Source organism: Rhea americana, unplaced genomic scaffold (genome assembly GCF_003343005.1).
Source record: "Rhea americana isolate MKP2758 unplaced genomic scaffold, rheAme1 scaffold_37, whole genome shotgun sequence".
Taxonomy (NCBI): Eukaryota; Metazoa; Chordata; class Aves; order Rheiformes; family Rheidae; genus Rhea; species Rhea americana.
Genome location: NW_028186501.1, coordinates 2644685 through 2671165, shown reverse-complemented (window position 1 = coordinate 2671165; position 26481 = coordinate 2644685). Strand labels below are relative to the sequence as shown.

Below are 26481 nucleotides of genomic sequence, written 5' to 3'. Positions count from 1 at the left end.
GTGAAAAAGGATTTATATAAAGAAGAAATAAACACCGGTATCTTTGTTTTAATCTGTAAGTAAATAAGAATACAAGAACATGACAACACGCTGCTCAACACAGACTAATCGGTTTAACGAGGAATAACCATCATTCTATTCTCTTTCTGRATTAATGGCCCAGCTTTTCAGATTTAAGCAGTAGTAGTCATTTATACCTGAAATCATCTCTTTGTCTTTAATTGGAGTTTAATGGATTAAAAAAATACAACAGCAACAACAAACTGGTCACATCACCTAGTACCTACAGCTGCACAAATCCATCTTCAGTTRTCTTTTCTTCATGTCATTTATTAAATGCATCTTTTTAAAGCGTCTCAGAGATACAAGGAATATCTCCTTAAGGAAAATTCTAGGAAATATATTGTGATAACAAAAAATCATCTTGTCAGATTTTTCAGTTAAATTTTCTGGCTGCTTTTGTATGTGCTACAGAATTATTTTACCATTCATAATAAAGGCAGTTTGCCAACTATTCTATCCATCCATGTTATACAAAAATGCTTATCTATAGCAGTTTCTTCCTTCTAAAAATAACCTCCAGTTTTATTTGCTGAGATAGATTTATTTTCCTTCCCTTTTTTCCCCTCATRCAAAGTGCCAAACTTCAACTTGCTAAAAATATTACCCAATATACCACTAATTGCCTGTTTGGAAATCAAGGTGTCTCATATCTAAGGTGCTAAAAATCGATGTAAGTAGCCGCCAATTTTACACAAAGAGAAAAACAGCTCCAAAGCACTTCTGTTTTGAGATTTCCCTACTGGTAAATTATTCATTTACATCATGTAGACATTTAGCAAAAATGCTTTACTAAGAACTACGCTATCTTTTCTAGCTTAAAATATGAGAAATTATAATATTAAAAGAAAACAGTAACTACCAAAATGARCAGCATGGAAAAAAAAGGAATAAGAGAAACAGTAACCATAAAAAAAGACCCCAGACAATTTTCAGTGCACTAACTGTTTTGATAGTCCATTCAGTTTCCCTCAGTTCAAAGCTGGAACATATAAAACTGCTGGCTAAGAGCTTTACTGTCATAATTTTCAACAAAATGTATACAGAGAAAAGTTCCAAACCATTAAAACTTTCCATGCGTATGCACATACRCACACACATAGAGCTGAACCTGATCTTATTTACRGAAGCACCTATTTACAGCTGTACCTGCCTTGGTCATAGTTTATTTCAAGTACACAGTTTGTAAAATAAATAAATAAAAATAAATAAATAGAAACGAACATCTGCTCAAACAAAGTGTGCTCCATACACTGAAAAGCCCTACCAAATAAAATTATGCAAAACAAACATAATGCTGCTGGCAAGAACAAAGGTGGTATGTCCGGACCATAAATACTGAATTCCCCTGAATTTCTAGCAGAAAAGGATCAGAGACTGGCATTTACATTTTAAAATTAAATAGGAAAAAAAANATTTCAGAGAGGAGGAACAGTGATATACCTAATTTAGAACAATACACTCTACGCATACAACAATATGGAGGAATATCTCTTGGTACTACATAAAAATATTTTGCTTTAAAATAATTTTAAATAGCTGCAGTATACTATTTATATTTGGAGACATTGTCACTACAAAGAATAATCTCTTAATTTGAAACAAACCTTATCCCTGAGGCTGTCCACTTTGAACCACTCYAGGAGTTTATTCCCAACTTCTAAGGGGCTTGTTAGAAACGTTCTGTACGTTAAAAGGAAATCTTCTATGTAAGTTGGATCCACAATAGAATGCTCTTCTATTAAATGCATGATGAGTCGCTCAGGTGTTGCCTTAAAAAATTAAATACAAGTAGTGATTGACATTTCCTACTACATTCTCTAGCATATCTAAGCACTAAGCCACAGTGTACTCTCTTTTCAAATTTCAGTTATTGTAAACTCAGAGAAAAAATACTAAGGTGGTTAAACTACACTTTTGTATTTCTTCCACTYCATATGTTGCGCATGGGTAATATCTGGCTAGAAAAATTAGTAATGTTCCATAATTTTATTTTAATTAAATGGTTAAGTTCCTCTTCCAGATTAGAGAGGTACAAGTGGTGCTCCCTAAACAAAATCTAAATACATTTGCTGAACAGATCTTGCTTTGTTAAAGGGGTGATAAAACAATATTTGTATAATGTAAATTCTCTCTAATCAAATCTATTGTGCTAAGACAGACAAAGTTGAACATGCATTCTACATTTAAACCAACATTTTATTTATTTTTTATTAATAAAAGAAGGTTTAATAGCTTAATAGAAAATAAAGAACTAAAGAAAATCACCTTGATAACTATGTGCCCTTTCCTGGTCCCGCTGCGATCCAGCTCCCTGTGTTCTTTTACCATAACAATTTCTCCTTCTTCCTCCACTTTATGAGTGTTTTTTTCCACATGGTTCAGTATCCTCCAGTAGTCTTGCTGCGCTATACACACAAACTGCCCCCCAGCAACACAGGATTGTTAATAAAAATCCAGAACATGAATGTATTCCCCCAACCCATCTGTGRGTTGCTTCAGCACCACCACAGTAGCATCTGATATCAACCCCAGTCCTTCTGCCCACCTACAAAGAGTTTTAAACAGAAAACAAATAGAACCGATCATGAATTTCAGTCTCCAAAAGTTTGAGCTAAATGGACTAAACATATAGAGAACATTAAAGTCTGTAAAAAGCAGAAACACATATTTTCTATTTAACTACTCTTACTGCATGTCAAGCAYGCTTACACAGCATCACTAGGGTGGACTACGAGCTTACACTTCAGCACAAAGCAGAAGTTCCTCTTTCTGAGAAASAGTGGTATGAAATAAATCACAGCTACTAGAAGAGTTTAAATACCCACTTCCTTTTTCTGCTCTTGGGATAAAGACCATACTTTAGATGAGAGTATTCCATTTTCTTTTCTTAGAGGCTTAAAAACATGAGATAATTGTATAAAATTGTAACCTTACCTGACAATCATCAACTTTGGTTCTAACCACGCCATTCATGTACTGTTTGTCCAGAGAGGGAGTAATTCCAAAACTATTACCCATACAGAGACTCTCGCTTTTCCCATCAGGATAGCTGATTTCCACTGTGCCATTTAAAATAACATACCAAGAATCGAGCTAGAGGGAATAAAAAATAGATTTTAAAAGCATGCAGCTCATTCAACAACTTTTATATGCTCTTTACTTTTCAATGCTCTTTTCTCAGAGAGGTTTATCCTTGCAGTTGCAGGTCTGTTATTACAGCATAAGTATTTTGCAGTATCTAACTCATTAAATGGTGTAGTGTAATGCAAGCAAGATGACTAACAAGAATGCATTCAACTTCAAAAGTTCCAGTACTAATTTATAGGGAGTAATGRTGATAAATGTATTGTTTTTGAAGTAGCTAGAATAATCACTGCAAAATATTTATACTATTTAGTGAGAAAAAAGCTATACAGCTATTAAAACAGGACAATTGAATAGTCAAYGTCAGAGAAAAGACTAAAATTTTACAATCAAAATGAAAGTCACAGAAAAGAGATTCACACCATCCGGCCCTCAGTACGAATCGTATCACTTGTGAACAAGACTGTGAAGGAGTTAAAACCATGGTCTTGCCCTGTTCTTACACTCTTCCCCACGGTGCATCCACCTRGTCACCACAGAGGAGAGGCTGGACTACACAATCCAGTGGCATTTCTGGCCATTCCGTGTTTTTTTTGTTTTGTTTTAAATCAAAGGACAGAGAGAGGTATCTTGAGATAGCAGTTCAGAGCACCTAACACAGGAGCCTGACCACCTGCAGCACAAACTACAGAATGCTACTTTATGTCTATATTTGATCATATTGAAGTCTTAAAGTTAATAAGGACTGGCAGAACCTGTCAAGTGGATAGGTTGCAGTCTGCAGAGTTTGGATAGGGATCAGGGTAACAGAAGATTTCTCTATTTTTCAGGTGTTGGAGAGGTGCAGAGATGGGAAATAGAGTCCCCCACCCCCAAATGTCCTTGCTAACCTACTACCTATGATGCTCAAATTATGTTGTGTGCAGTAACTTACTTCTTGCCCATCTTCCAGTATGATGGCTCCCGCTTGTTCTACCACTTCAAATATCATCACAGAACAAAGTTCTCTTCTTACAGACATAGTCATGTTTGCAAAGGCAGGGAGCTGATGCATAAATTCCAATAATTGCTCTATTAGACAAAAGAAACATTGATATGAAGACTGCAAGGCCCAGTGCCTCCTTACACTCTTACCTTGACGAGAATATTAAATTCACATACGTTTCAATATACCTTATTCTCAACAGGTATATTAAACTTCTTAGCTAAATTCACAGAAGAAACTGTTCTGTGGCAATACAACTGTTATTTGTGCCTGTGGCTAAATTAGCGCAGTAGGCAAGTTATCATCAACAGAGCTAACTTTGCTCTGCTGTCTTGATCATGCTAGAATTGACTATTATAGTAATAATTTAGCTAAATGTAAAAGCACTTCAACTTCAAACTTTTGGAAGAATTAAAAATATTGTTACTATATGGTAATTATAAGCTTGTTAATAGCGTGAAATGATTTCCTGATGTTTAGAGAAGAAATCAGAGAAAAAAAGTACAGCATAACCCAAATTTTACCATTAAACTAATGTCAATTTCTGGTTAGACTTTGCAGTAAATTATTTAAGTCTTTTGCAGTTTAAAATTAAGTATGCCTGAACTGCAGTATTAGTATGTCCTCTTCGATATTTCATAACAAATTCAGCTGTTTCAGGCAGTCAAAATTACCTCGCTACTAATTCCATCCCTATCTCAATAGATAGGATCACTGTAATACTCAACATCKGAACAGTCTCAAAGTCTGTTCTTTTAAAATATTTAGTTTCTCCAAACAAAACTTCTCTCAGGTATTAGAAGAAAATCATTCAATTAACAATATCACTAGAGTAAGACCTTCTCTAAAAGCAATCACTCATAATTATGAGGATAAATATTTAACACTATGCATTAAACAAATTTCAGATACACGTCTCTTACTGATGTTACCATATTTAGTTTTACATAAAGATTTTCTTTTTCCCTCACCAATATCATCATCTGTTTTATCCGCAGGCTCTTTCTCAAGGCACTCTCGTACAACATCTCTCCCTAGAAGTGGATCTGAAGTTCTGTCAATATCTTCATCTTCTTCTTCTTCTTCATCTTCAGAATCTACAGGTGCTTCTGGAAGACCTGTTAAATCAACATCTCCCATCTCACTTTCTGTAGCCTATAGAGAAGACATTCATCAGACAAAGAGTTCAATGCCTCCAGTTTCATGATTTATGGTCTTATTTTAGGTAGCTAATACCACAAAAATTAAATTCTGTGACCAACAATTTAAATTAGAAATAATAGCTAAACATGCTCCCTTAGCAAATACTTTAAAAAATTAAAAGTTGTACTAAAGTCCACGGAGAAAGGAAGGCTGTATAAATATATACCACTAGCATAAAGTAACACCACGTTACATGAATTATGATCATGACTTTTGAAAACAGAATTGGACCATTTGTTCTCTCTCTTTATTTGTATCTCACTCTTTCCTTCTTCACCCCTCTCCCCCCACTGAACTAGAAGCAACATAATCCCATTAATATTAACTGTGGGACTCTGAGGAAAAATAACCAGACTGAGTGACTAAAATTAAAGGGATTTGATCTTGCTTTTTATTTCAGTCTAGTTATATCCCAGAATTAAAATCCATATTATATGTATGTCAGGTTCTGTAGATGCATCTGAAAGGGGGGGGGAATGAGGATTACTGTTTTTTCTTCTATTGGCYAATTCTCAGTCTATAGGATTTAGTCTCTCTCATGAATTTATACAAACAAAATAATTTTTCCATAATTCTTGAGAGTCAATAGCATTATTAATCAAAAAATAATATYGTTCAGTAACAACATTGGTTACCCAGTGTCTGTAGAAATATTTCCACTGTCATCAATAGATGGCAATAGAGACATCACACTGAGAAGACACATGAAGCAACAGTGAAAGAGAAAGCAGCACTGGCAACAGGAAACAGTCACACAAGACTCATGTAAAGGTTAAATGATTTAATTGCATGAAAATAACTTTCCAAACAGATGGATGGCAAAGGAAAAAAAAGTACTTTCAAATTTTCAGTTTCTACAGAATATTTTCTTAATCATTTCTTTTTAATTTAAGCCAGCATGCAAATCATTTTTGTTTGGCTTACATTTTCTGGATTTGAACAACAAGATACGCCAGGGTAAAGTATAAGGCAATCAAGGAGACATGCAGAAAAATGCATGCTTTTTAAAGAAAAAAGTTTATAATATTTGGGTTTGCCTTAAAAGAAAAGAAAATAAGACAAATCCTCAGGATGCACTGAAGATAAASTAATGCATCACTCTGCATGTCCACAAGTCCCTACAAATAAAGGATTGAGTTTGAAAAAGGCACAATAATATGGGCAATGGTAGAATTTCCATTACTAGATTATGCTATTTTCTAACTTGCTTGTCACTGGTATTTCTGATATGCTCCTGGCAACAACAGCTAAACCTYTGCATTTTATTTATTTTCATTATCCATTAATCAAGTTTATTGAATTTTTATTCTCTTAAAGGTAATCCCCTCAACTAAATATCCAAAATATTCATTTTCCTGAACCACAAAAACCCATAAAAGGTCAAGCAAAGCAATACATGAACAGTAGCAAATACAATGACTTGAACAGAAGATGACAAAGTATTAGGGCTTAACACAGTAGTATTTCTAGCAACTGTATTTTTGCACTAAATTAATAGAAACCTATTCTAACCTGCTATACAGAAATTCCCACTAGCATTGGCATAAATTATGAAGTGGTGAACAAGTTTTTTTTACACAGTAATTTATATAATTTTWTTGCAAAAAAACACCATTAGTATCACCATATATCCTGATACATGTCAGTCTTGGTAAAATTTTAGAGGCTCAGATCTGAACTGTGCCTATACACTTCATTTTCAGACATCTCTGCAAGTATCAGAAGAGTTGCACCGTCTCCCACAGTAGGTTTGAACACTGGCCACTAACACCAACTCCCTGACGTACCTGTAGCGTTTTATTTCCAAACGCTTCTTGGGTACAATCGGAGAAAGAACAGCAGTAAGAAAACGATGATACCCTGGACCAGAGCCTTTTGAGGTCTAAGCTCCATCAGGTACAAATAAATAACCACTGTGAACCTACTTCAATGGCTGAATGTTTAGTAGTAAATAAAATTCAGAAGAATTATTTCACTCTTAAGCTAGAAATATTTCAAACTGAACCATTAACTCAATAAAATTTATTTAGCTTATAGCTTGCCGACCATTTTAAGGGATCTGATCACAAGCTAGTAACTGGTTTGGAGGACAGCTACATCATGGAAAACACTGATTTTCAGTGATTTAATCASAACAGACTGTGTTGCAATTCCCACTCCATATTCTCACATACTTCATGTTGATCTGTTAATGCAACTCAATTCTTTGAGAGATTAAGCAGCATTTTTCTTTCACTGGACAGAAAGATACCGTTTYTCAAACAAAATCTTGGGACTTTCAGCTTCTTCATTTTAATAATTACCTATTAAATCTGAGAAAGGAGGCTTGAATGATTTAACAAATATTTTCTTCAAAGGAAGGTAACGATATATAGGGTTAAATCCTTTTCCTATTACATCACTTCAGCAGCTTATGTAGCTCACACTAACAGTCTTGGAATTAAGCCCAAGTGCAAATTGTGCTTGGAGAGTCTCAGCAGCACGTGATCAGCACAGCTTTTTATTCAAGGACTTTCCTAGCGTTTCTTCATCTGAAGAGCCACAATTTGTATCAGCTTTTCCAGGCAGAGTTAAGCCCGAGCACAGCACTAATTCCCACTTTGACAACCCCAAGCAAAGGTAACAGAGTTTAGGCATGGAGGTTCTTCAGAAAAGTGGTTTTAAAAGACATCCCTGTGCATCTAGCCCGGGATGCTAAACCAATCTTCTCTCTTCCTCCTTTTCAAGCTACTTCAAGGACGCAAGACCACAGGAAACGAGCGCTTTCCTGTCCTCCAGCAGGGCACGGATGAAACGGCCCGTCCGGCGAGGGCCGCGGTACAGGGGACCGGCAGGACGGCCGGCGCCGTCCCGGCCTCCCCAGCGCGGCGGGCGCGCGGCGGCGGCGGCGAGAGCCCCCCGCGTCTCGACGGCTACGTGATGACCCCTCCTGGAGGGCCACCACCGGCGAGCAGTCAGCTATTTGGTATTAGTTAGGTATTTGCCCGCCGGGAGCAAGAGCAGATCCCTGCGTTTCCACCGGGCCACGCGCGCGTTCTCGGACACGGGCAGAACGGGCCCCGAGCGCAGAGGTGGCCCYGAGGCGGGCGAGCAGGCCGCAGCGGCAGCTCCCAAGCACGAGGCGCCAGCGCCGCCACGGTCCGATACCAACCTAGTCCTCAGCGGAAAGATTCATGAGCCTCTGATCTACRCAACGCCCCCAAAGGCTCCAATCCGCTGATTTTACGCCAGTACAGGTTTTCAGGATTGGGTCTACAGGGCAAAACCATCTATTAACAAGGCAGTGGGAACAGACTCAAGTGATACCCATGTGGTATCACACCACACCGGGGTCACGCGACGCAGAGCGAGCCTCCCCCTCGAACGCCGCGCTGGCGCGACTCCGCCGCTCCCGGGAGCTCGGGCAGGACTCGCAGATGACTAACACTTATGAAAAGGGTACAACAATAAAGTACAGAAATATAAACTATACAAGAACATACTCCTCAAAAAAAAAAAATCTAAAAAGACTTAAGATTTTAATTATTGCAGACCAAATAAAGAATTGCCTAATTGAGACTTAGGCATCTTAATTCTGTTCTTTAATAACTTTGTGTGACAAATACATGGCTTTGATTACGTATTTTAGTGCTCATGATTCCTGATGAGACCTGCTATCAAGAGCATTTTTCCTTCTCTCATGCCAGTTCTATCGGGGGAAAAGTGCCTAAACCTTTTTTCAGAGCTGGCGGAAAAATCTTGAGTMAGGTCCCCTCCCTGATGTATATTTTATAGATGATCCATTTTAGTACCAAAATCTTAATCACAACTGGAATTATTGCTGTGCACTATTGTTGCTGCCCACAAATAATGTCCACTACCAAAGCGACAGCAAGAATAAAAAAAACGAAATCAAAATTGACAAAACCAAATAGGTAAGAAAAAATAAATGAGAATTTGTCAGTCTAAGGAGGGCAGCAGAGAAAGGCATTGCAATGTGTTGATACAAACAACTAATTCATTAAACTACGAAAGAGCAAAAGACAGGTGTTTTCTCTATGTAATACCTGTTGAATTATTTTCCCCCCTGAAGACACCTATTACACATCACAGGGGCAGTTTGCAGAAGTTACAATCTCTCATTTCAACCACTGCATGTAACCACATAGCCTCCCCTGTTTCCGTCTATACACTATAGCATGTTTTTGCTATTTTTTTCAAAATATTGCATATATTTTGAAACTAAGCATATTTTAAGATATGGGTTGCAAACAACCTATAGTGATAGAATCTAAAAAAAAAAAAAAACCAACTATATGCAAATTTAATAAATTGTTTTTAAAATTAAAAGCATACATATTGTATTTATTTTTTTAAAAAAATCCTTTAACAAKAAAAAATTCACCGCTCTACAGTTTTCTAAGCAAGTTGGATTTGCAATGCACATGTTTGGAAGTTTTACAGACTGAAAGCTCCATGAGGAAGYGCGGAGGGGAAGATACCTTCATTCATTTGTTTTCATTGGTTTGTGCAATTAAGTCAGGGTTTAATATAATATGTTCACAGCAGTGTTGAAGGCAGTCCTCTTTTTCTGCTGACCTCACCTTATGCTTTATGGTCATTTCCTGCTTAACATCCTGGACCRAGAAGCAGCTGGAATAACTGAAGCCACATTTCACACTATTGATGAATACAGTGTATATAGGATGAACAGAAATCTTTTCAGATTTGAATTAAAAACACTGTTTCATTTATTATTCTACCACTCTGATCATATTTCCTAATTTCTGAAATCACATTTGCACTTCTTACTGCATAAATTAATATTAACATACTACTAATTCAAAAAGACATTTCAAGTCTATATTAATCATAAAATTACTCAAAAATACTTTTCCTTTGCTAACATTAATGATACATCTACAGAATTTGTCATGTAATAGATATGAAGCTGACTGCAAAAGCAAAGCATCATTTTCCAAATACTTTTATGAAAAGCTGTATTTTAAGGTACCAAAAATATTTTCTGCTAATGAGCCAATACACTATACTTAAAACATACTCTTATTGACCGTCAAGAGAGTTTCCTCTATCATCTTAATATAAATATGAATTTTGAGGAGAACATCCCTTTTTATTCTTTCAGATTTCAAAATTTGCCGTATGCAAATTATGCGCATCACTGCACATAATGCTGTCTGAAATACCATGCCACAACATCAAGCCATATGCATCAATATACTTAAAACTRGATGACAAACAATGAATAGCTTCTCCCAAAGCTTTGTAACTGYTATAATTAGGGCAATAAACCCCATAAAGAACACAGCATCTTTTCCTAAGTTAATATTTGCACATTAAACGTACAAGGGCTACATGTGAAAAATACACAGAAAAATTAAAGGGGTAAAAAAAAAATCTGKGTTTTTCATTTATTTATTTATTGGTATGTACGCTGCATCTGTTTCTTCATCTATAGAGTTCAGCAAATGCTCTCCAAAACATCATATATTGCTGCAGTGTACCACCACTTTTGAAGACTTCTCATGAGACTGACAGTGGTGAAGCCGCCTCAGATATCCYCCCGGCTGGCCGGCACGGCCAGCAAACCCCCCGTCATCGGGGCTCCCGCCAGGACGCAGGGCAGGGTGAGCCCGCGCCACTGAAAAGGCGAYTCCTACCTGAAAAGTCCAGTTAATGGAAGTCCACACTTGTTTTTACACTAATAAATTATTAATTTGTCTAAGTATACCAAACACATTTCACCACTGTTTATAGTGCCACTTAGTTGTTTAATACACTACTCTATTTCTTTTATTAACGTAATTCTTATCTAACAGCTATGCTTTTTCGGCATTTTCTGAGAAGTAAATGTATAACATTTCAAACACGCTAACTACTCAGGACAGAGCATTCACTTATTACTGGATTGATATTTTCTTTACCTATACTGTATTTTAAGCACTTTTTCACTTGGAACAGYCTCTCCAAATCACAGCAAAGGATGGTCAAAGAAAACAGTCTATCAGCTTCCATATACGAGATGTCAAGGAACCATACCCAGACTAGTTYTGGTGGTTCTGACTAATTATTTTCTGAGCCTACAAAACTAATTTAAAAATCCACGATACTGCACAGTCTCYCAACACTGCGAAATCAGAGCATTCAGGGAGCATTTTAAAGGGACTCTCAGGGATGCAAGTTATTCCAGAACTCTCCATCAGCAAACAAATCTAAAGAATTAAGACCTACACTGGCATGAGATAATACATTAAACTGAACAGAAACTCATACAGATGGTTAATATTCTAAAAGATTTTTTGGTTTTAATGTTTTATCTTTAAAACTAAATAGCAACAGTTTGCTGTAAATCAGCTGTATCACTAACCTCTGTTTCTGACACAAAAACACTAATCAGAAGTATGCARAGAAAGGGAACAGGTATCTAAAACCCAGTTACACCCGCATGATACTAAACAGTTGCTATATACTCAGTATTAAAGCCAAATCCCAGTTTAGAAGTGGAAAAGCAGCACGAGCACCGATCAAAACAAGCCCAAGACAAGCACCTTCCTCAACCAGAAAGAGCAAACCCCCAAAACTCGCCCTGCCCAGGCAGCTTTTGTTCCTTTACAGATAATTAAGGACCAGAAAATCATGAAYTCATGTGCTGAGGAAGTTGTCTCTGGATTTTACTCAACTTCTAATTCACAAGAAGCAGCACTAGAATCTTTACAGTCAACCTCTGCAGAAAGTACATTTGTTACCATGCTTTTGTTTTCAGAACAGAACATTTTATTAACAATAAAAGCAAATAGTCAAGGAACATATTTGACTGAAATGTGAGAATTTCATGAAACTTGTTCCGTTTCAGAAAGAAAGCCCCCCTCCCTGCGTATAAAGATGTGAAGAGCGAACGCGCATGCCTCTCTAAAAAGAGCCTTATGAGTTTGTTTCACTTCTTCCCAGCTCCTGCGGTGGTAAATCAGCCAAGCAAGACAGACATAAGCGGAAGTGTCAAGGAGGGAATCTTGGTTAAACAGCCACTGTTCTTATTTAGAACATTTTAAAACAGTTTTCTTGCTTCCAGCCAAAATTTAATGGAAACAAGATATTCCCAATATTATCAGGGAAAAAAACTAGCAAAAAGGGGGGAAAAACTAGGGAAAAATACAAGTTGCAAAGTAAAAATAAGTCTTCACTGTGTGTAATATGGCACTGAACAAACTAGAAAAATTCTTTCCATATGCAAGTCTGATATGAAACAGCATAGAGATTTGCTAGCGGCACATTTATTTTATTGTATGCTGTATTGTATTCCACTCATTCTTCATTGCAATGTATTTTTAAACAATATAAATGACAATTTATTAGTATGTAGTATGACTACAATGAAGCAAATCACTAATCTTAACCTCCARATCCTTTAATCACTATGGTCTGGTCACTCTCACCTAATCCATTGCTAAAGACATCTGTGACAGGGAAGAAAAATGAAATTAAAAATAAAGTATGACTTGCCATCAGAAGAACAAACACTTATTACAGAAACAGTTTTAAAGGTTCTGTGCAAAAGGGTACAAACTTCAACAAAACTCCAGCAGACAGCAGCAAAAAGCAAATGTATGCAGGGGAAGTTTGACCTCACTTTTCCTGATAAACACCTGGCACTACAGCAACGCACAATGTTACCCATACCAATCAGGAACAGCAAAATGCATTTTCCAACTGGAAAAAGAGAAAAAAAAATAGACCACACAATTGGAAAGAAAAAYGCAATTTTACCTGATAAATATCAGACAGGCTGCTGCTCCCAGAGTCACTGGCGATGCTGCATCCAGACTGGCTCGAAGGGACATGAGTCACCTGAGGGTGAGGATTGTCTGTAAGATGCATCTTGGTAAGATCAGCTGGAAGCTGTAAATAAAATGGATTTGGGGAAAGGGAAGAAAGAGAAACATGATGTACAAATCTGATCTGAAGACAACATTATTCATAAAACTATTGTTACACATTGGAATACYCTCCTACAACTTGATGTATATTTTGAGGAAATGTCAAATTAGACGAAGCTTGCCCAACCACTTCTCGTAACATATTACAGATAAACGTACACATCTTTAGTATGCATCTCAAGCAAAGGTCTAGGCTCTTTGCAGCCAGGTGGCATACACCAACACTATTAAGAGTGCATAAAATGGCAAATAGCCAATGGCAGCCAAATAGCTCACAATCTGGAAAAAACATTAGTTTCAACAAAAAAAAAAAAAAAGAATTCATGTCTACAAATAAAAGTTAGATGTCTTTTAACTAAGAATAACCTTAAGAAAACATCAATCCGAAACAAAGCATAGTGTACTTTAAATAAAAGCTATAGTCTATAAAATGCTTTAAATTGCCTTTAAGAAAATGAGTACACRGGAGGAACATTATGCATTTCTAGTATGCACTACAGTACTATTTTATACATCTATCCATAAGTGAGCACATGTATACAGATAGACAAACGTTAGTGCGTGACTGAAGCTCACAAATATGTTCTTTTTAACCAAAAACGTGGCAAGAATTAGTAGTATGATTTGAAGAATCAGAGCCACATGGAATACTAGAAAATAACCAGGCCTCTAATTCAGTTGTTCATTTATTTTTTCATGTATTTTTCCAGTATTGTTTAAATTTACATTCAATCACATGGAAAAAAGTTTTATTATTTTTACAAGGTTTTCCTTTAAAAAGTGTTGTGACACAAGAGCAAAAAAATGCCACTATGACAGCACCAAGTTACAATCAAAACGCAAAGTTTGTTCTCTTGCAAAACAAACAAAACTCCAAACAAACGTATCATTCTCTAGATATCCAGTCCTACTAATTAAAAGATAGCATTGTACAAATGTTATTAGTCCAATATCAGCTTTGTAAATATTAACTTAGGAGAAGTGGAAACCAGACCTTGGAATCACACTTCTGATGTCCATTTTTAAAGAGCTCACAGGTACTAAATGTATGTTCACATATTCACTGAAATCTTAAGTGGTGCAATTGCTCTCTCCAGCCCCCAAATAAAGTCAAGAGTGCCCTCCAACATATTAAACATATTTAGATTTTCAAAATTATTATGAAGAGCATGGGGGATGCTGTGACACCTGTAATACCCAATTGCATATTTCTGCTCAAGCCYGATTAGCCTATGGGCCCTAAAACAACCAACCCCACTACCTCCAAGGTAACAACACGAAATGAAAGACTCTAATCCTGCTTTTTAACATGACAACAGTTATGTTATTCTGGTTTTATATATGTTTTATTTGCAAAAAAATAAAGCATAAAATATCTGACCTGTAAATTAGTATCTTTCTATTCACATGTTTTTGGAAAGGATTATTTCTTCTTCTTTTTTTTTTTTTAATTTGAAAAGAAAACTCAAAATATTGCTAAATAGTGAACTTGCTCCAAATATAAAGGAAACTTTGCACTTTGAAGACTATGTTTAGGTATCAAAAAGTTTTATAGACCGAAAGATCTATTTTCAGTATTTGGGAACGGTAAGAAGGTCAAACCACTCAGCTGACAAAACCCAGCACACTGGCCAAAGGTACGCGTGCTGGCTGCCAGCTCGCGTACGCTGCGACACGACCTCTTCAACAGCAGCAGCAAGAAGTATTAGAAGTGGAGCAGGAAAGTAGAGGTTTAATTTCAGTATAGGGCAGTAGACAGTCACTTTTTAAGTCCAAATAAATACTTCTTACAGGGCAATTTTGTGTATCATATACAGAAAAAAACCATCAAAATTCAGTTTACTACTTCTCAGGGGCACGCGGGAGAACGGGTTACATTATCCCGTTACGTTATCTTCCTTACACGTCCCCCAAGACCCGGACGTTAGCTAAGCCGCTGACGTCTTGGCGACCACCGAGCGCGGGGCTCAGAGAGCCTCTCCCTCGCGGCGCACGCTACGGGGTCGCTCCCGCGCGCCGCTCCGCGCCGCTCCGCCGGCTCCTCGGCAAACGCGCCGCACCGCGGGCGGAATCCAGCGGTGACCTCGCAGCTGCTAGCAAACGCCTGACCCGGCTGCTCAGCGCCACCCAAGAAGTTTTGCGGGCATGCAACTTTCACAATACGCCTTGAGGACCAACTCAAGGCACCGACACCCTCCCCAAACCCCAAACGAGCCCTAACAGAGTCGTAAACCGCATCGCAACAGCTATGCGTCCCTCCTGCCGGCAGTCACAGTTTCCACTGCTCATACAGCACGCAGGCATTTGTGATGTTCGTGCTGGACTCTGCAACAGCRTATTACAAAAGACACTTAATGCAGGTTATATGCAAGGAAACAGTGCAATCTCTCTTGAAATTTGAGAGAGAGAAGCTTTATTTGAGCCAAGTGACCTTTAAAGTGCTGCTTGCCACTCTACTCAATCTCCCAGAATAAATCACAGCTTCCGTCTCCTGGATGTCATTTTTATTACCCAAACTGATTGTTCCTTCTTTCAGAGCTCACTAAGCAGCAATCCACGGACACGGTGTTTTTGTAGCAACATGAAAGCGGATGCAGGAACGACTTGCTGGCTGCAGTAATGAAGTTGCTGAAAGTGCTTTAAAATTCTCTAAGCTACGGGTGAAAAAATACTCACTCATTACCCAGTTAGAATTGTTTATGAGAGAAACTTAGAGAAACATCAGTATCTTGAAAAATTGTGCATTAAGGAATCAAGTTCAAAATAGTAATGTTCACCTACATGTCCACGCTGTAAACTTCTAGAAGCAGATGTAAATACCTCCATCGCGCTCTGACTAGTTGTGGGCCTAATAGCCACCAATACAAAAAACCTGGATATTCATGAAATTCTGATAAGGTCTCATACAAAAGTGGACTATTTACATGTCACGTTAACCAATAATATTGTTTTTCTAAAGTCACAATTTGGAATAAAAATATGAATGCATCTGATTTCTTAAAACACCTGGTCCTTAATTTGCTCTTATGTACATTACAGTTACTGACCTTTTCTAATAAATAGATATTTAACACACACACACACACAATAAAAATGCCATATTGTGGTTCAGAGTTGTATGTGAAAGGAAGTCAAGAAAATAGAAGTTACAGTCTGCACAACCACCTACTTCTGCTGCCCTCCCACAGAGTTAGGAAAATACAATCGGTGATTACTCTGAAAAAAAATGAGTCAATGCTGCAATTTGCAKCATCTTTTTTAAAATTCCTTATGTGAGCTACTGAGAAAAGGAAAGGAAGACACACTGCATCTCTCGAAGCTTGTCCTAATGGTAACAGCATTGCGCTTTGCCACGCGAATCCCGAAGTGACAGCAGCCTGGACTTCTTTCCACTAAACATATGCACACGAGCTTTCTGAAGCTGGTACACATGGTGCTCGGAGATGAAAACTGGCATCGCATCCCATGCGCTGGGACAACAGCTGAGGCCTGCTAATGGAGCCGTAATGCTGGGAAAACAGGGAGAAGGCGGAGGAAATCAGAGCGGAAACCAGCCCCGAGTTACAGTTACTGAGAACGACATGCACAGAACGCTGCACTCTGCCCACGGCCACCTGGAAAACGCCTCAAGGTGAAGATGCCCCAAGGTCCACCAGGAGCCTGGCTTTGGCTGTCAGTTTTATGAACACAGCAATCAAGCACTAAAGCAACGGGCARCAGCGCTCCCGTGTTACACGAGCACGGAGCCGTGCCAGAGCACCCTCTGCTCCCCAACGCTGGCYCGTTAAACCAGGGTCACGTGAAAAACCTCCAGAAGCCCCAAACCTCTCACGCCCCTCGCTGAAAACGCCATACAGAGCCTCCCAAAGTCCAGGAGCAGTATGTGTAAGAGCCGTTTCTCCTATTGGGACAGGAGGAAAGCTCAGGTCCTGCGGGCAGGAGATCGCAGGGGCCAGTCCACTGACAGGTGCCAACGGAGGGAGACAAGGCTGAGGAGCAGTGCTGGAGCCGTGTGCCAAAGGGACGGAGCAGAGGAAAAGGACTCCCTGGAATGACAAACAGCAGTGGGACAGCATAAAAGCAACGGGCCATGGGAGAGAAGCAGACCTGTTCTCATTTTCCTTGGATACCTACTGGGGCTTTTGTTATGGGCACCATCTATCTCAACTTCTCCCTTCAGGGGGGCGCATCAGCCTGACCATAACAAAACAAAGCMGTACGGACCACTTTGTTAGGGAAAATTGTTATTGTTAGCTAGAAATGGTTAAAGAGGAAAGAATAATCAAAGAATACGAGAAAGCTGAGTAATACAACATAAAAGCTGTAAGCAGGGCTCTTTAAATGCAAGCAATTTATAGTCTAACAGCACATAAATTTGTCAGMTTCATAAATCCAATATTCTGTTCCAAAATTATTGATTTCCTACTTAACCATTCAAAAYGTGTTGCATTTCAATTATTTATTGTAAATAATACTTTTCTCATTCAGACTATGGAATGGCATGGAGGAAGTGAGCAGCAGTAACTCAGGATTACTTGTGAAAATGCAAGGTCTGGTGAGCTGATCCTCCCCTGAGTCTACCTCTACCTTTTCACTTTTCAACAAGGTATATTGCAAAGGATACTTGATTTCCCCCCCCCCCCAACAGGCAATCAGGACATCTTGGTCTAATATCAAATTACAGCTTTCTAAAACTAGTTTGCAAACAAGGGCAGAACAATGACACAAGGATTGGAGACTGCTGACGAGTTTTTGGGTTCCTAGCCAAAAGACTAATGCGCTAGTGCACCAAATGTGCCCGGAGATGCTCTTCTGGCGCAAACAGAGCCACTATGTTGTATTTCACACAACACAAACTCTTACAGAGACRTGCAGCTGCTTCTCCCCTGTCCCAAACAATAATAATAATAAAATCCTCAGACTTATCCTCCAAATCTAACAGCCACCTACAAATATCTATACTGAGAGAGTGAGCAAGCCAGCGAGAGTGTCAGTCTATAGGAAGGGCTAATCTACTCAGAYTTCATTTTCTTCAGCTTTGCATTGGCTTTTCGTATAATCAATGACATCCAAAATGTTTTTCATGTCATAAAAAAGTGGGTTAAAAGAACTGATTTCCATCTCAAAGTGGAGAGATTTCACAGCACTGTGGCATTTGCTAGGTCTATAAAGTAAACCCTTYGTCTAAATTATTCATTTAACCATATGTGCTCCTCAGCTACAATGCTGAGCATAAAGGCAAACATTCGTCATCACTGCAAGAAAAGCTATATATATATATGTATGTATATATATATATATGTATATATACACACATACATACACACACACAGATTGTAAAAATTGCTGTATTTTAAAAGTGTACTTAAAACATTTTCATCTAAAATGTTTTTTGGAAATAATTCTGCTTATAGATTTTACTACAGCAATAAGGCAATTAGCTACACTATTTTTCATTGAAGATTAAGTACATTTTCACATTTAAATCATTGCTTTCTGCATCTTCCTGAAAAGTTTATTAAGCTTACTTTGTTCAAAGTAAAGCAATAATGGTAATTCCAACAGTTCCAAAAAATATTAAGCAAACATGTGCTTTAATTGCTGCTTCTTTATATGTAGCCAGATGTTGCCTCTTTGTTTATAGTTCAACTTTCATGAATGGTTAAGTACTACACTAAAACGAACCATAATCTAGAAGAAAAATTAAATTGTTATATGGACTTCAACTGAATTCTAGATTTTCCAAAACTAAGGAGTCGTCATAATCCTGTCTTGTAAAGAGACAGCAGCAGTTCATTCTGACAGAAGTAACGCTCCCCGAAGCAGAGTAAGCATCTGACTGCTCTGAAGTGCCCGCGACAGGCGAGGAGCCCAGTGCTGCCGCTGCTGACCACGGGCCGCGGTACCGACCCGGCTGTGCAGTGACCAGAAACCCGTGGCGTACTCAGATTTCTCGGGGACCGAGGAACATCAGAAGTGAACAAATYACTATGTGTGAAAGTGGCCGGTTAGCTCCCTTTCCAGTAAGGGGGCTGTAGCATTCATCGCGACTACCGTSCTGCAAAGTCACCCTGGGGAGCACTTTCCCTCCAGCCACAAAACACTTTGCAGCCTCTGTGACTACACTGACCTTTAAAAAGAACGAACTGTCACCCCATTTTCAAGCTCTCCAGTTCGACAGACTGAACTGCATCTCAGTCACATTTGAAAGCACCTAATTTTCTTCAAGATACCTGGCTTGGGGGTGGGGGGGTGTCTGATAATCAAAGATGAAGGAAGATATCAAAAATTGTCAAGCTATTAAGGACACACATGTCTGAATGGAGATTTCCCAACTAGCACTCATTTTCTAGAGTTAATTAATAATTTAAAATTATCTAATAATTAATTTAGCGCTGCATTTATATTCATATCTACACCTATGGCTACACATGCTCTACARGAAGTGATTTGCCAACTTTTAAGTGTTATGCTTCTACTTTTGAAATTAATTGGAGTAGCAACGCCTATGTATTGCAGGCTTCACAAGCTAACAGCCAACTTCCACAGGCCAGAAAGCAAAGTTATGCTTAGGCTAATAATCATGTTTGCTATATGTGCTCCCCAAGAAGACTTGGGATTTGGTCCCCAAGAAAGATTAAGGCTATATAAAAAGATATTGTGAAGCTTATACACAGAAAAAGCAACTACATAAACCCAAGTAACGAGCAGAAGTTGTGATGTAGAAGGGCCAATTTAAGAACTTTGCCTATTTCCTACTCTTTACAGCAGAAGAAGCGGTAAGAATTTCCTTTGGAGCACAGRGCTACACCCTTCTTGCTGCTGTGCTACATTTTCTTTGACCAATTCCAGATTTTACAGGCTTTATTTTACTTTTTTTTTTTTTAATGGAAAAGGCTCATTTGTAGGTTTGCTCCACAAGTTTTGAAAGAGGAGGAAGAAAGAGGATGTTTCCAAGGTTATCCAAACTGGTGTAGGAATACACACTGGAAAATAGGAAAAGCATATACAATATGAATTAACAAAGAGTCTTGAAACAAGGGAAGCCAGATCTATAAGTTATCTTTTGCAATGCGTAAGGAAGCCTCGCACCCATTGCATTTCACCYTGGTAGGTGACATGTTTATTAAACACAGTCAGAAACATCCTGGAACAAGGGGCCACTGACTAAAGCATTTATAAATCAGAAATAAAATTCCTAAAGCAACATGTGTATGATTCAGCCAGTGTACAGTGTCTTTTTAAAATTCAAGTTAACTGGAAAAAAAAAAACTGTCAATAAGGAAGTAAAAGTCTCACTCTTTCTTCAACCCTCTTGGACAGCAAAACGCCCGTAAGGAAAAGCAGGGCACAGGCGCACAGACACTTGTCCCACCACCGTCAAAACCAACGCATATTGCTCTGCCCCTGCAACCCTTCCACCTCAAAAACTACTCTTGAGCTTCAAGTCTAACAATCCCAATTTTAAGGCATATATATAGTAATAATATTGTAATAYGTGTAAATAATATTGTTTTAATATATTATTTATMTATTTATTAGCTGAAGTTTTCCATCAAGAGGTTTTCACAATTTTAAGCCAGAATCCCAGTAACAGACTTCGGAGCATTACCTGTGATTATATTTGGYAACCTCCAAGGTTTAGGAAACGCTGGCACTCAACCTCCATCACACCCAAGTGCTTTAATGGTACCAAATTGCCTTTCTCAGCTCAGAGAGAAAGTCTGGTGTGTTATGAGCAGCCAGTTTAAGAAGGGTATTTGCCTTCATTTTTACAACTGAAGTTAAATAAAGCTGCCAAACTAAGATGATCAAAGAACGGACTYGCAACTGGCAAACACACTGACCTGGTACACCCTCCCCAGTCGCTGCCAGACCCCGCAGGACACCCACGACCCGCGTGAAACGGCACTTGGACTCTGCTCCCACGTACGTGTTTCATTCCTCAGACGCTACAGTTACTACAATCAATATCTGATTATTTTAAATGCTTCACGATCAAAGACTCTACCATGGTACAAAGACTAGGTATAAGAAACTCCTGACACTGTCGTTTAGCTTTCCTTGATCTGTAACAACTTCCAGGAGGCAGCAGACCCGTCCTGCTCCGCTCACCAGCGTTACTGGGAATCCGGAGGCGAACGGGTACTTCTGCAGTTCCGCATTCAGACTCCTCRAATGCTGTTTCGCTTTGCCTCCAACTTGAGCAAACTCTCAATGCTAGCATTTGATTTGCCAGTTATTTTGACAGYCTTATTATATCCCTGATATTCCATCTTCAGTTTATTTTCACACCTAATGTCTACAAGAGAGCTAACTAATTTCTTTAGCTAGTTCTATTTTTTCTTTCTACAACCTACCAAAAAAAGAACAGTGATGTTTACTCTCATACATATGCACTCAGTCTCTTACCAAGCAAGTTTTTCTGCATACTATTTTTGTTCTCATCCCATTCACTCCATGTAAGAAAAACAAGAAAACTTTTCTTGGCATCAATAAGTCAARTATTTTACTCTTCTCATATATCCTGCCATGCAAAACCATAACTGAAGTTCTCAGAAGCTATTTTCATTATCAGTATTTTCATTAGCATTTTTTTTAATTAAGGTTTTACATGAGTTAACTCTGGTTAATGTTCCCCTTTTCTGTACAAGTCACAATTTGCTCCATTTAGAAATCTGCAAGTTTAAAATTCACTCAGGAGCTGTCTTAACAGTAAGTTACTCTGCTGAGATTCACAGACAGGCCACTTGCTTATCCACACAAATGTAACATGAACCCAGCTGAATAACATATGCTGACATCAGTCACTAACTAACTAAAAAAAAAAAAAAAAGAAAGAAAAAAAAGAAAAAAACCATTTCATCCTTCAAGAACACAGATGTTCCACCAATAGCACAAACGAAGACTTCTCCTTTGTAAACAGCAGCAATGATTTTGTTGGGACTCTATGAAAATAAGAGCCCCAAATTTAATTCCCAGTGCATCTAACCTTCTTACTAACTGATAGCAGCCACAGAGGTGAATTCAACTCAGGGAATATCATYAGTCAAGTGATGGCTCAAATGTTTGCCCAAGAGGTTCAGATACAATTCTGTAATCATCAATAACATGATGCAAAGAATAAGAGTGCCTGTCCAGCTATAGAAGCTTCAGACATCTCTCCAGTTAGTGTACAGAAGATGTGCTTCCTGACAGTATGGTTTGATTTCAAAACTCATTCAACTCCCCAGCTGCAGCCTGCACTCATTCCAAACCCCGCCAGCGCTCGCAGCATGCCCCTCCAAGGAGCAAGGGCCACGCACGCCAGCTTGCAGCGCCCTCAGTCATCCTTGTAGCCTTCCTACACGACACACAAGTATTGATTTTTTCTCCAATATATATGTAAAAAAAGAAACAGCTAAAAAACAAATCTGAATTTAAAATCTGTAAAGACTGCTCTATGCCCCCAATAGTCAAGAGCTTTCTTGGTCTTCATGGCTCATACAGCATGCAGCATATACAATCCTCAGAAGTATTATGTTTCCTTAGTTACAACAAGGTGGCATAAGGACAGAATTTCAAACTAAATTCTGGTGTTGGCTTAAACCACATACATAATGCAATTTTAACTTGGTTTTCATATGTCTAAATTATAGATTACTGCTGTACTTTAACTCATGATAATGCTGAGCATCTGACACAAATGTCTCAGCTTTGGAGAAGGCAGGACTTCAGCTGTGAAAATTCACCTTCAGTACGAAAAGAAAAAAAGCTACCTGTCAATGATAACTCAATTACACTGAGAAACTCTGACCTGAAAGCATAGCTTTCATATTTTTATAAGGAAGCAACCATCAACTCATACAGATAACTTCTCTGGTCTATTCAGAATAAAACAAATTAAAAAGACAAAGATTTTGTTATCAAAACATAGATGTTCAGAAAGACTTATTTTCAAAACCACAGTTCAAATATTACTTCTTGCCACTGAAAACACATTAAAAGGCTAAAACAACCCTTGTCTGAACAGTTACAGCAGAAAAGCTGTGGCAAAGGTTATTAATGTGGAGCTCTACATGGAACCTGAATTTTAAATTATTAGAACTGCATTAGCCAAGGAGGAGACTGTAGTTGTGATGTYTGAGGAACTCTCCTCCTGATCACAACACATAAGATTTTTTCAAGTTTCACCTTCACTAAATAATTTATAAACCCCTATATACACCAATTGGTAAAATATCACAGTGATGATAGTCACTCTTTACACATCCTCAGGCTGCTACAACTTCACTCCCCTGTAATAACATGCAAGTGACAATCAGCTATGGGAATGTACATCTACAGCTATGAACTTTCACATACCATAATGCAAACATCTTGATTCTTCAAGGACAGGTTGCCTTCAGCRCATTGCATCTCAGTTACGGACTTGCTCCCTAGCATAATGAGGCCTTCAGACCATACATATGCAAAAAACAACGGAAGTACAAATTCTATATCCACCTTTTCTTCCTGCATGCATAAAAAAGTATGCATGGAAACAAGAGTAAGAAAACAGGGTGGTCCTGAACTAGGTGGTCCTGAACTAGGATGTAGCTGCAGGCAGAACTATAATAGGTTTAAAACAAGCGGAGTCTAGAAGACAAAAAGAAAACATAGATGTTTATTTGCATATTAAGAGCCAACTCCAGATAAAAAGAGCATTCAGTGAAAAGCTTTTTCTGATGAAAAGTAGGGAGGTTTGTACTTGCATTTAACCTCAGCTTATTGTAAGCTGGAGCATAAGCATGATTCAAGCTTTCTAGAGTAAATGGGCACACAACTGATACTAAGCKCTTTTTATCTTAATAAACAATCAAGCAAAGAGTGCATGAAAGTTTTATAGCTGGTATCATATAAATTGTTTTAGAAAACAAAGTTAAATGCTAATGACGTGTAACAGAAATTGGCACACGTCAGTCCAAGCACTTGAAGGTCACTCTCAGACTGCTTAGAGATCGAAGAGTATTGAGTAACTAAGAGGCTGTGCTTGTACAAATCAATTAAAATAGAGAAACAAGGCAATTCTCTTGCAGAGGATGGAAGGAGAAGATGATCAGAAAATAGAARAAAATCCGCTACATATTCTGAAGAGCTGGCTGAAACTCCAAAAACTCTGGACAGCGCTAAAACATGCCAAAGCAAAGTTACAGGAGCRAAGAGAATCATCAAGAATTGAGGAAGAGGAGCTTGCAGGGCAAAGGCCTGTTGTGTCTGCCCATCCACACAAGAACGCGTGTGCTCAGGTCATGGGCACCAGCAGCTCCTATCAGCTTTACCTAATGCCAGGGCTGCTCAGCACTTTTGAAACTTGGACTGACAGCTGTACGTTCATACACACGCACACACTCCAAGGCTGGGGGATGAGGTGAGGCCAAGAGGAAGGGACAAACACTTAAAGAGTCTGAAGAAAATAAACTGTAAGGGTCAGTTACTCTATTTGCACTGAAAACATTAAAAATTCATACCATCAGGACTACTTTCCACGTAACTAACCAAGTGCATTAGCTGAGACAAGGATGACATCAAATCAAATCAAGGACACACTATCCAAGCTCTGTTTTCCTTTTCATGAGCTGAAAATAATCTGTAATTGCATGAAGGTTTCAACTCAAGATCTCAAAGATTAAATTTATGGCCTTTGGAATAGGAAGATGTCGTACTTATTTTGCTAACAAATAACAAGACACAGAATTTAAGTGAACTTGCATCAGGTCCTGTGACAACAGCAAAAACAGAAATGAGAAGACTCCAAGTCTTCCACTCTAAATACAAGACAAATTTCTACACAGCAACTAGATCTTTTGTTATTAACCTTAGTTTGATTAGATTTTATTTAAACAGCAAAGAGGGAAAAGAACACAGAAAACTATAAAAAGCAGAAAAATAAGTTATCAACTTTACAAGCTTAAAATGCATCTGGATCTTAAATGAAACTCTTCCTTCATGATCAAACATTTTAGAAGTTTGGATGTTAAATCCAAAATCTTTACTTTCTACAAAAAGCGTATTATCTCAGGRAGCATCCTTTTTAAAATATCTTCTATAGATGCATTTAGTTTTGGAGGACTTCTCCACAAAATCCATACAAAAATCTCCTAACTTCATATTCCTCCTAGGAACTCTCCTATGTCCTAACTCCTACAAAGTCTAAGCAGTTTGGCATCTGGTACTGCTTTGATCACCGATTACCAGACCGTCACTGCTCATCTCATCCACCACGTTTGCTTAAAGATGCCTGCATCTATTTTTCTTCTTCAGTCCGTCGTTCTCAGAAGTGTACAGTCCCCAGGGCAGAGACCATTTCTAATGTGCTTCCATTGACAGAGTCTCATCCTTTATTGGTGCTTCTAGACTCAACAGATGCAAGCAACAGCTGCTACCATCCTGCAGAGGAACCAGTGATCTCTGTTAGAGACAGGCCTGAGAAATACTGGTGACCTCTACAAGAATTTACATGAGTTGCTAAACAGCTCACATAATCCATCTTCAGGTGAATGGCAGATATGCACAATGTTCAGTTTTCTCTCTCATTATATTCTCCTTTGGGCAGCTCTTTACGCAGTTAAATAGTTTGCATTGATTATTTTATGGATGTCTACTCCATCCCTTTTACTTTCAGGAATCAAAAGGAACGGACTCCGGGAGATGAGGGGAAGTGCAAAAGCCAACCTGCGTGGATATCCCTCAGAGCACCTCCTCCCGGAGGCGATTCAGAGCTCCTAAAGCCACTTTCTCTGTGGGTCACTAGAAAACCATAAAAATTCATCTCCTTAAGTTAAGGTTAACCTTCAGAAATGTTCTCCTTTAGGAATCTTCAAGAAAGCTTGCCTTTCTGATTAGTCATACAAAACATGACTTCATTTTGCTCTAATTAAATAGATGTAACACTACACTGTCACATTCAGCACAGCTATAATTACAATCGAGTCAGCAGTCCATTTACAGACGTACCTATACCTTAGTTTAAAACAACTAAGGAAAAAGCTTGTAGATAAYCGTATAAATTTAAGATTTTTAAATTTAATCACTGAGAAAGGAAACGAAAAATCAGATGTTCACTACTCAACAGCAAGAAATGGTTCAGGTTTCAAAACAATWTTATAAAATACTTGACTTCTCAAGTTAAAAGGTAAAAACTTGTACATTTAAAATTCGGAAGTCAGTTAGCTTGTTGTAATAGCTGTAGTG

General features: G+C 38.3%; 1 protein-coding gene across 1 annotated transcript in view; it reads right to left on the bottom strand.

The window, feature by feature from the left end:
- Positions 1–26481, bottom strand: part of RAPGEF6 (Rap guanine nucleotide exchange factor 6) — a 101863-nt gene that overhangs the window by 37835 nt on the left and 37547 nt on the right. Inside the window, exons 6-11 of the mRNA XM_085312769.1 lie at positions 13100–13231; positions 5104–5287; positions 4082–4218; positions 2998–3156; positions 2329–2481; positions 1668–1832 (exon numbers count right to left, since the gene is read on the bottom strand). Coding sequence (XP_085168895.1) covers positions 1668–1832; positions 2329–2481; positions 2998–3156; positions 4082–4218; positions 5104–5287; positions 13100–13231 — 930 coding nt within the window. The remainder of the gene's footprint in view (positions 1–1667; positions 1833–2328; positions 2482–2997; positions 3157–4081; positions 4219–5103; positions 5288–13099; positions 13232–26481) is intronic.